The sequence below is a fragment of the Helianthus annuus genome, chromosome 17 (genome assembly GCF_002127325.2).
Source record: "Helianthus annuus cultivar XRQ/B chromosome 17, HanXRQr2.0-SUNRISE, whole genome shotgun sequence".
In the NCBI taxonomy this organism is placed as follows: Eukaryota; Viridiplantae; Streptophyta; class Magnoliopsida; order Asterales; family Asteraceae; genus Helianthus; species Helianthus annuus.
The window spans coordinates 76,197,262-76,209,439 of NC_035449.2; the positions used below are offsets into that span (position 1 = coordinate 76,197,262).

At 35.4% G+C, this 12,178-nt stretch overlaps 1 protein-coding gene across 1 annotated transcript; it reads left to right on the plus strand.

Annotated features, from left to right (window-relative positions):
- The first annotated feature begins 8,312 nt into the window (after positions 1-8,312).
- LOC110920581 (V-type proton ATPase 16 kDa proteolipid subunit) lies at positions 8,313-11,788 on the plus strand. Its single transcript, XM_022164744.2, has 3 exons — positions 8,313-8,613; positions 8,862-9,147; positions 11,387-11,788. The coding sequence occupies exons 1-3, from the start codon at positions 8,529-8,531 to the stop codon at positions 11,517-11,519; spliced, it is 504 nt and encodes a 167-aa protein (XP_022020436.1). The 5' UTR covers positions 8,313-8,528; the 3' UTR covers positions 11,520-11,788.
- Positions 11,789-12,178: the final 390 nt, after the last annotated feature.

The following is a 12,178-nucleotide window of genomic DNA, read 5'->3' on the forward strand; positions in this document are numbered from 1 at the left end:
AGACGAAGTCAATAGACGTAATGCACCAACAGACTCCCCCTCGGATATTGACGAAGTCTTCAGTGAACATTCTCTGTAATGCCACCTCTTCAGTCTTGATCATCTTTGCCAACTTGTTCAGATTGTAACAATATAAGAATCCTTCAATCTTTCTCTTTGATCATCTTTACAACTTTATCATCAGTAAACTCCCCCTCTCGTCAAGCTTCCGTGCTTTTAGAGATTATCCCCTTGCTTTTCCAGCTACAAGCTCTTCCTCACTTGCAACTAATCTCCAGACTCCCCCTTAAACTCAGCTCTTTGGGATCGTAATCTGAATCTTTCCTGTAATTCTCAAACATTCAAAAGTAACAATATTTTCAAAATCATTAAACATGTTCTCTAATACACTCCCCCTGTCAACAAACTTAGTTCCCTCACAAATTATCATTCAAGTTCAAATTAATGACCTTGAAGATATCACCAATGTTTTTGAAGATTTTCCAAGAAATTTCAAGTTTCAAATTAATGAACTTGTTTTGTTTTCAGAAACACAATCAGCATACTAAGATTTTGAAACTCAGCAACTCAGACATCGGTTTATCGAAAATAACGCAGAAATCAAAATCTTTTTGTGTTTTCTGAAAATATAAAGCTGTAAAGAAATATATACAAACCATATTTACAAACAATTTTTTTTTTTTTGTTTTGAGTATGCATCAGAGGATCATATCAGTTTTTGACTAGTCACAAGTACCGTTAAGCTTTAAATCATACTTAGAATTAAACAATTCACTTAGATTGTCGATATACTGATCCATTTAAATTTTCATACAAATTTCAACTGATTCAGGATACGATTTAGATGTTTTAAAACTTAAACTCATTCATGTGTCCCACCTCTTGAATATACTCCCGTATCCAGAATCCCAATATTCAGTCTTACAGGTAAGAATACTACAATGATGTCTGTACATAAATTAGGGTATGCGAGAACTGAGGGATCTCAGGTCAGAACTTCCGTTCAGCAGAGAGATATCAGCTTCGACTTTGCAGTGTGTTCCCTTTAGAGAATCTTTTAGCTACAACAACTGATTATCAATTTTATCGTCTAATCAGCTGAGGGCTTTATGCTATGTTTCAAGCATTTTGGTGAAAGTATTAGCCAGGGACTAGGTCAGAACTACCGTTCAGCAGAAGTCCCGGAATAATACCCCAGACATCATAGAGTATAAACACCTAGTATATCAGAATATGAGACCTTTCAAACAAGATTTCAGGGGTTACCTATATATCCAAGTAGTGTTCCCCACAAAATAAGCAAGTTTGAATTTAGGTTTATATCCCGAAAAAGTTTACTAATTGTATAAAAACCTATCGACATATCATCAGTGAGACTGTTTAACGCTATTTAATCATTACATATCTTTAGCATACTGTAACTGTCTACTGATGTACTATCATTTCCTCTTTATACGCAAAACTCAAATTTTTGATTTTATCATGTTTTTGTATTTTTCAAATTTTTCTAATGTTTTTGTATTTTCTAACAATTTTTCTCCCCCTAAAATGCAAAACCATTAAAGAAATTTGACAAACCGATACTGATAGCTTTGTCTCGCCATCCATTTTCTGCATCTCATGCTCTGTTTTGCAGAAAATATAACGTACCCCCATGATTTACAACCCATTGATTTTGACCATTAGAAAACCATTCTTCAACCTGTGAGTAATCATGTTTGTTCCGCCGTGAGGGTTTCGGCATAGTCCATCACCACTTATTCTAAGTAAACTAATATCAACCATCCCAAACATCAATCCAAACCAACATAACTACACATAAACAACAATCATCAAAACCAACACAAATTCATACAAAACAACACACAAACTCACTGTCTGACCAAAACCAGGGATCTTCAATCTTTTTCCATGCAACACTCTCACAATCTTCATCTGCATCTAGTACCTGCACATTCAAACTTTATCAAATACACAAACAATTTGACATAAAATTTCAAACAATAAAGATAGATGCCGATTCATGCTTCGCGATTCAGGAAGCTCCGGCAATTCCAACCACTTAATCAAACATGGTGTCCACCCAGGCCTCAGGAGCCTTAGGTGTAACCTTGATTCTAGCAACCTGAATTTTAAAATTTTCAGCCTTAAGCGGTGGAAAATTTGCATCATAAGCAACCACATCTGATTCCTCAGACGTTTTCATCTCAGAAGTTGAACCTTTCGTTTCAGCTTTTGGTTTCCAAATTTGTGTTTGTTTTTCAGATTTCTTTTCAGCATTCTCAGTTTTTATCTCATCGACACGTTTCTTAACCGACCACTTTTGACCTTGAGAAACACCTTGTTTATAAAAATTTGTTTCTTTCTGAACCTGTTGAGTTTGAACAACATTTTTAGGTTTCCAAATCTTTTGAGGTTTTGTCACACCGACTGATGTTTTCCGACTCCAGGAGGTGTGAGAATTCCAGGTCTGTCTAGAGTTAAACCTGTTCGGTTTTGATTTCCAATTTTGATTTGAGGCAAACTTGTTTGTTGTATACCTCCAAGTTTGTCTCGAATCAAATCTGGTTGACCTCGGTTTCACACTTTCAGATTTCTGTGGTTCACCATCAACAGACTTTGAATTTGAACATTTTCGTGCAACATGTCCAATTTGATCACATTTAAAACAAACTTTCTTTGACACATCTTTTGGTTGTTGTCGTTTCTTTTTCATGACCTCAAACTCTGTATTAGATTGTGTGCCGATTTTGATTTCTTCTTCAGTAAAACTTTTTCCCTGAACAAAATTCATTTTTGTCTGAACATTCGACCTTTCAGTTCTATTTCGACTCTGTGTCTTCTTATACCCCAAACCAGACCTTGTGTTTTTCTTCTTAGAACCAGGTTTGTTATAAGACCTTTTAGAACCTTGACCAGCATACTTCGAAATCTCAGACTTCTCAATTTCGACCATCTTGAAAACTTTGTCGATTTTCTCTGAAATCACATTCTGAATCGGGAAAACCACATCTAAGTACAATTTGTCCGATTCAATCATGGTATAAACCAATCCTTTTGAATCATCATTCAAATTCTTCTCAGACTTCGTGTCTTTCAGATATCCATCATAAAGATTTCCTTCATTTTCATCTTGTGATTCAGATTTACCTTTCAAAACACTATCAACCACCTTACTCACCACCTCTGAATCATCAGCATCATCAGATTTGGTGTAAGTAACATCGATACTTTCAGGTAATTGGTCAGCTATGTTCAAACCCTTTGCCACCTTTTCCTCATCATAAAAAGTATAATTGTCTCTCAATGGTGGTGGTACCTGATGATATTCTGAACCAATACCCTTTTTACAAACATTAGTATCTTTGTTATCAGGTGTGATATTGAAAATACGTTCAAGAATGTACGAAGAGTTATGATAACTTTGAAGCTTTGTAACAATCTTTTCTTTTTCAACCAAGACTTGTTTAAGATTTGCAATTTCATCAACACGCTTGTTTAATTCAATTTGCTTTTGTTTAAATTGTCTTTCATATAATTCTTTAGTTGTTAAAGTTTCAGACAATCTCTGATCAAAACTCTTGACTTGGCTCTTCAAAGTATCATAAGCTTCTTGTACTCTTTGACTTGATCGTTTTAACGAATCATACTGTTTTTGTAACTCTAGAAATTTAGATTCTTTTTCAATGCAATCAACACATTTTGTATCACATTTTTCCTTTAAAACCTTATTTTCTTTTTCAAAATCATGACACTTTTGTGTTAATTTCTCAACTTTTAATTTTAGACTTTGCTCTGTGTCAATCCTTTCTTTACATTTCAGTTGTAACGCATTTTCAAGTTTGTTCATTTCATTATCTTTTGTTTTGATTATTTCTTCTTTTTCAATACAGGCTTTGCACTTTTCAATGCAATTCCTGCACTTGTTTTCCTTTTCTAGAACTAAATCAACATCTGGTAGTTCAAAAGATTCTGTTACCTCAGTAATTAACACCTCGGCATGATCAACTGCCTTTGTCTCCTGTATCTTCTCAACTTTTTCTTCCATCTCTGTCGACTTTTGTTCTTCCTCAGCTTTGTGATTCTCTTCACCAGCAAGCTTTGTAACACTCTTTACCTCTTCAATCATCTTCTTCAGCTCTTCTTCTTTTCTCTTCTTCATCTCTACCACCTTCGGTAGACTCATTTCAAAAACTTTTCTCAACTTATTCATCAACTCTGGCAGATAGCTGCTATCAGAAAGCCTTTTTGTGTTGAAAACACGCTCACTTGGAAACACATTAGTTACAGCATCAAAATCAACCTTTTCCGGATCGACCACTGGATTCCCCTGTGGATCCAAGTAACACTCCAACTCTTCATTCCATCTGTTGGCTCTCTGTGCTTCTTGAAATGGTTCATACAACTTTCCAATCTCCCATCTTGCACTGTCTCTTCTCCACCAGGCATCATGCTCTTCTCTTGCAACAAATGCATAACCTACAGCATCTTGTTCTGGAAGAACTTCTTTGCTCCAATCATAGCCTTCATCATCATAAATGACTGCAAGAGCCCTTGATTTTTCTTCCTGCTGTTTCAACCTTGGTGGTTCAGACTTATTTTGATGATAAATCGCTTTCTTGTAATAGTCTTCGTTGAACGGATTTTCAGAATCTTCAGCAACATATGAATTTCTGCACTCGCGCTTGAAGTGACCCTTTTGTTTGCATTTAAAACACGTCACTTTGGATTTATCAAAACCCAGTTTAGTAGATGGCCCTCCAATTGACTTCCTCCCCGTAATTTCCATGAACCGTTGTGCTCTACGAACTGCACTGGCCATGCACCATCTGATATCCATCAGTTCCATCTCCTCTGGATCTATTTGATCATATTCTTCTTTCGTCAAGTTGGTATTTCCAATCTTTCCTGCGACGAGGCCTTCATACGATTCCAATACCGATGCTAAGAAAACCATCTGTTGTTTCGCTGATTCTTCACTGAAGTTCTGCCCATTCTTTAAATCGATTGCAATATTACACTGAAATACATTCTTTGAAGCAGTTTGATCTGAAGTGTTTGAAGAAGCACCACTGTGAAAACCACTGTGAAGACTTTCATTGTTGACTGAGTTCGAGCTTTCTGCAGAGAATGCTGTTTTTGGAGAACCAGCATTTGGTACACTTCCTCTGTAATAAAGTTCCACATTCTGCTGATACCCTGGACTGTTGACTTTGGATCTCTTCAACTCCAATTCATGACTTTCAAGCCTTTCAATCAGCAAATCAATCTTTAACTCATCTGGCTTGATTGTATTCTTCAGCATAAGAGCAAAATATTTCCAATCTTGATCATTGGGCAATGCATCAAACAATTTATCCACCATCAATTCTTCAGAATAGTCTATGTTATATCTAACCAACTCCATTTTCAGATGTCCAAATCTTTCTAACATCTTACAAACAGATTCATTTTTCATGCAATTGAACACTTCAAACTCTTTGCGCAACAACTTTTTCTTATTCTTTACAATCTCGTTACTTCCAACACACTTTCTCTCCAAAGCTTCCCATAATTTCTTCGACGTTTTCTCGTTTTCAAGCAATGAAATGATATCTTCTCTAACTGACTGTTTAATCAAAGTTATCATTCTGTATTCAGCAACAACATTCTTTACATCTTTTTCTGTAAAATCTTTCTCCTCAATTAACTCTCCTCCTTCTTTCTCTGGTACTTGATATTCACTTACTAACTTTAACCAGCTTTCAGGAGCAAAAGCTTTCACCCATCCTTCAAATCTGTTTTTCCACCAATTATAATCTTCGACTTTCATCAACTTTGGTGGCTTCTGTTGACTTCCGTACATGTTTTCGAACTTCAGATTATCCGAAATCTCTTTTGAATATTCTTTCAACTCAGCTCTTCTATCAGACGATTCAGTTGTGAATGCGTTGTAGAAAGTATTGTAGAATTCTTCACCGTTGTTCGACATTTTTAATCTCTCGAAAATCAATAGCAACCTGGAAGCAACAAACAAATTTAATCAGTTCAAACAATATCAAGTGAATTGAAATACACTAACACTCGACGTCGTGTAATAATCTTGACACTTGAGCAAACACAGATTGATCGAACGAGCAAAACCAAACTTGACAAATAAGCGAAACTGATTGGATAAATAAGCGGCCCAAGTCAGATGAGCGGACTAAATCAATGTGTCTATAAGCGGTCCAAAGATGTACTATGAGCAATCCAGAATAGTTCACTCGAGCGGTTCAAATAAGCGAGCCAGGTTTGTCCGTTCGAGCGAGCCTGATGCAACAATTGTTCAAAAGAGCGGTTCAGAAAATGTCACACGAGCGGACCAGAACTTGTTCTAGGAGCGGACCAGAATGAGTCTGTTCGAGCGGGTCAGACTTGTTCGTAAAAGCGGTCCAGATAGTGTATGCTCGAGCGGTGCAAGGCAATTTTGGAATGGTCCAGACTAAATACCGTACGAATGAGCGATCCTAAATTGTTCGGATGAGCGGTCCAAACACGTATTTGGAGCGGTCCAGACTTCAAATGTACCTAAAAGCGGTTCACACTATGTCCGAAAAAGCGATCCTACATTCGAAGGCTGTTTTGTCCATTTTTAGTTCGAGTTTTAGTCTGAAAGTTTCAAGGGTTTGTTATTGTCCAATAATACACGTCCTGTGAAAAATTCGTCCGATTTTAACCGTGGAAACTTGTCTTAATCGAAAAAGAAGGTGTAGAAGACAGAAAACGGATCAAATTTGAGCTGAACTCTTTTTCCTGAGCTCTGATACCACTTGTTAGATCGTCGTTGACCCTGAATGAGTCGATCAGAAGAGTCGTTTTCCAATTCAAAGGCGGAATCAGTGAATTAGACGCTCAAATTAAATATAATGCTTCACTTTATTGATTCTGATAATGTTTACAACCTGGAAGCAATTCGGCAGCACTTCGTTACAAGTTCCGAGCCGTTACAAATGAAATAACCATGCACCCTATTTATAGAGTTTCTGGATCGCCTTTGTGGACATGCTCTATGAGCGATCCAGATAAGTTGTGTGGTTCGCTTTTATGGACAATGTCCATATAAGCGGTCCACAATGCTAATTCACCAGTTCTCATTTCTCGAACCTCGTGCACTGGTTATCCTAACCTATCCTAACCTATTACATGATACAAGACGAAGTCAATAGACGTAATGCACCAACAAAATTTAATGTGAGAAGAAAAAGAAGAAATAGCATATTAGTAAAATACTATTTCATTTATAACTCATATTATTAATTTTTAACTCTTTAATTAATTAGTCAACTAATGATTAATTATCCTACATATAATCTACAAAACCTACACATATCAAAATTTTTCTACACATACCCTACACATTATAGAATTTTATCCTACACAGTCGAAATTTATCCTACACACCTCGAAATATATCCTACACAACTCGTAATTTATCCTACACAACTAGTAATTTATTCTACACTTTAAATTAAGTTGGTTTTATAATTTGGAAAAAATATATTTTTTGAAAAGGAGTTACAAATTTAATTTAGTTAGTTATTAAAGGGGAAGAATATAAATTAATGATTTTTGTAAGTTTACTAATATACCCTTATATTAAAATTAAATGCAAATATTAAATGAAGTAAAATAAAGCATTATTATTGGTTGAAACTTTTTCTTTTTTCTTCTTACAAAAAAATTCTTCTCATTTGAACCCTCCACTATTTATAATATATATATATAAATACATAAATTATGCATGGTATAAAAATTACCGCTATATCATATAACGGACCTTGACCGCTATTCGATTTTGGACCGCTTTAACTGCTTAGTATCTATACGTACTAGCCCAATCACGCCAATAAAAAAATAAAATCAAATCTAAGTTAAACCCTAAATCGATAAACGACAGTCTGCTTATCATCTGAATGTTTTATGTCGTTACCCAAAGTCGGTCATCTTCTACTCTCAACGTCATTGTTCGTGCCACAACATTGTTATTTATAAAAAATATTATGTCATGAAATGTGTCTATTTTAAAGACATAAAAACCTGAAACCCAACATTGTCACTATCTCTCTCAGCAAATTTAAATCGGGCGACATGATTGTCCAAATCGTTCGAACTTCGCTCGATGCTCGTTCGGAATATTTACTACTCGGAAAATGCTCGCTTGATTTGAGGCCCGGTTTTAAATGAGCCGCTCTACTCGATTCAATTTGTAAACGAGCCAAACACAAACAAAGATCCGCTCGATTTGACTCGACTCATGAACAACCCTAATTCACACGATAAAATACTAAAATGTACCAAGATGACTTTGTACGTGGATGAAAAAAAAAACAAAGTGAACAAATTTCCCATGGATCCAATCAATGTGATTGATATTTGATTTTATCCGTGATAATAAAAATCCTCTACAAAGCTGCCCTCTCGTGATCCAAAAGGCCACAGGTGTTCAACAACACACACAGATCTAAACACAAACACATCTTTCCTTTTCACTTTCTCCGATCGCAACAATGTCTTCAGGTTCAGGATTCAGCGGTGATGAAACCGCCCCCTTCTTCGGTTTCCTCGGCGCTGCTGCCGCCCTCGTCTTCTCCTGTACGTCCCATCAAACCCTAACCCTAACTTTCACTTTTTTATTTACTATCTAGTTAATTAATCGCACGATTTCATCAACGAATTGGATATACAACATTAGAACGACCGATTGTAATCCCTGAAAACCCTAATTTATGATGCTTTTGATACGTTTGATTAGAAACTATACAATTGTTGATATTTGTGGATCTGGAGGAATTGAAATTAGGTCTTTGATTGATTGATTGATGGATTTGTGAATTGGATAGGTATGGGGGCTGCATATGGGACTGCTAAGAGTGGTGTAGGTGTGGCGTCGATGGGGGTGATGAGGCCGGAGCTGGTGATGAAGTCGATTGTGCCGGTTGTTATGGCTGGTGTGCTTGGTATTTATGGTTTGATTATTGCTGTTATTATTAGCACTGGGATTAACCCTAAGGCGAAATCGTATTATCTGTTTGATGGCTATGCGCATCTTTCGTCTGGTTTGGCTTGTGGTCTTGCTGGTTTGTCTGCTGGAATGGCGATCGGGATTGTTGGTGATGCTGGTGTTAGGTATTGTCCTTGGCTTATAAATGGTTTAAATTATTTTTACGGAAAGTTATTTTTGTTTTATGCATGTTGGTGAGTGCCTGCTAGTGATGATATTGTTAGTATGGATAAGTTTAAAAGTTGACCTTGTATAACTTAAGATAATCTAGATTGCCAAAAGTGCATATAGGTGCTTACATATTTCTTCGTTGCTTTATTCATAAGATTGTATAGTTGTTGTAATCAGATTTAGGGGCTGTTTGGTAGCCTTTTAATTTCTGAATCAGTCAGCGTTAAGTGTGTTTGGTTCACTAGAATGACACCTTTGAATCAGTCTGCAAGCCTCTGACCCATTAAGTTCAAAATGATGCTGAACGGAAATTTATCCCTCTATCCCTTATTCCCTTCACTTGTGTTCATGACCCTCAGCCGACAACTCACACACCACCTCCTCAACCCACCATCACCAACCACCAGGCCTCTTACTGGCTCAGCGCTTATTGGCTCAGAGTCTCTTACCCAGTCAAGCCTCTTACTGGCTCAGCACTTACTAGCGCAGAGGTTGCCAAACCCGTAGTACATTAGTTACTCATTAAAATTTAAGAAAACTGGACAACTAATATTTGCTAATGGAACAGATAGATTTATATCATGTTCTTCTTGACCTGTTGGTCTTTGGTAAACTGATGCTTTGATATTGTTGACATTTATCTAATCTGGCATATCGATTTGGCTCATACCCTTTTCTTAGAGGTGGTTATATGGCGGGGTGGGCAGGCCAGGTAACATGTCAAATTGTGTTCGAGTTGAAAATGGGTCGACAGACTTAACACTTTTGTTCTATTTTCTATTTAGTTTTGTACAAAGTTTTACATCTGCATACAAAACTGTAGTATAGAAATAATGATCTAGATTTTTTTGATACTATGTTTTAGGAGGCCGTAAGCAATAAAGGATTTTAATACACTTTGCAACTATTGGCCCGTTTCTGTTATGACTGTTTTTTTAGCAAGAAACATAAGATGGCAAGGTACTTGGCTTTATAATAACGCGGTTATTACAATGATGTATTATATTATTAGTTGTATCCAAGTATAAAAGATATCATCATATATGAATATATTATGTGCATATACATCGTTTTGATCATCTCACATACATTAAGATACTATGCTGAATGACACCTTTGTGATAAGCAACAATCATTTACCATTTAAGATCTCGAAATGTAAAACTTAATAAATAGTATATGTATATTATATATAATACAATTACCATTACCAACTTTTGTGAATAGTGATTTGATTTTTTTTTATTTTTTTGTCTTTTAGTCTTTTGTACACTTTTACAGTTTTACACCTTAAATTTCGGCATTGACACTTACAACTCCTTACCTTTCTAAAGACTTTGTAATCGAATTTACGTGTTTATTTTTATGTACGTGTGAGTATAAATTCAAGTTGATTTACGTTTCGACGTAAATTTTTCCAGAAATGAGTCGGGTCAAATGTAATATGTTTTCGTACTTACTTTTATGTACGTTTTCAGTTGGTCTACGATTTGATGTAAAATTTTTATGTATACAAGTATCAAATCTAATATAATGTAATAATAAATCAGTTCGATAATAATTTGGGAAATAAATAATAATTAGATTATCTGAAAGTGACTGGTTTGTTAATATTAAAACTAAAATAAGAGTGTAGTATCTCTTATTTTAAAATGCTAATCAAGTAAGAAATCGGTAATTATGTTCTACAAACATCTTTTGTTTGTTTTGTGTTTAGAATTTATAAAAGCAAAAAAATTGATGTTTAGACGACTGTTTTACTTTTAATAAGCCAATTAAACTTCAAATAATTCGTAAACGACAATTAAAAATATATCTATAACAAAATACACTATTGATCATCTAACACAACTTTTATTTCAAATTACATTAATATCATATTATTTTATAACACGAGAATACAAATGTACTGCTTATGCTTAAAGATTTTAAAGTTGAATGTACAAAAATACATCACAAGGATGCATGTGATCAATTAATTATTAATGATCCAAAATTATATAACTAGTTCAACCCGTTTACAGCCCGCCAACCCATTTGACTTGTTTGGATAACCAGGTTAGCGTGTTGTGTCGGCCTCAACAATCTAACCTGCTAACCCAAAACATAACCCAAATCGAACTGGTTGAAGTCCACAATTATAATAATATTTTAAGACATTTAATCTGAATATATTTTTTTATGTATTTACAGAGCGAATGCACAGCAACCAAAGCTTTTTGTGGGTATGATTCTTATTCTCATCTTTGCTGAAGCTCTTGCCCTATACGGGCTTATTGTCGGTATCATCTTATCTTCGCGTGCTGGCCAATCGAGAGCAGATTAAGAAGGTAACCCGACAATGATCGCGGACTTGTTTCTATATTCTCTATCTGTTTATTGTTTGTTATCATAAATGACGACCATTTTTTTATATCCCATGTTTTGAACTTAAGTTATTGCATTATTTTTCATAATTTCTTGATGGAACTCCTAGTGATCTTATTATTAGTGTTTATGATGTTACTGTAGAATAAGGCCATAATTTTGGTCAAGACTTTTGTTCATCGGTGTAATTGTTACAATCATGATTCAATAGCCCTTTGCACTCACAAATTGTATATCTTATTCTGTAAAAAAATGTTGGGATCTAATCAGGTTCTCGTTCCTGCATTTGGTTGATCCAATACATAAATACGAGCCTAAACTTTTTCTGGTTGGATTGGGAACACACACTTTTGGTATGTTTGAACCCGAGTAGCCGGATTTATCGAGTTAACCCAGCTATAATGATTGGACCAGATTTATATATTAATTAGTTTTTGAATTAATCATGTACGTGACGTGGAATGCTGTATCCGGTTCTGTTTTGAAAAATGAACCTTAAATCTGGAGCGCATTACGATGCACGTGGCTTGTCACGACCATCTGATGTGGCACTAGTGTGGTCAGTGGTGTAGGTATGAGGTCTTGAGTGTTTAGATAGATTTCGTTTGTATGTTGCGA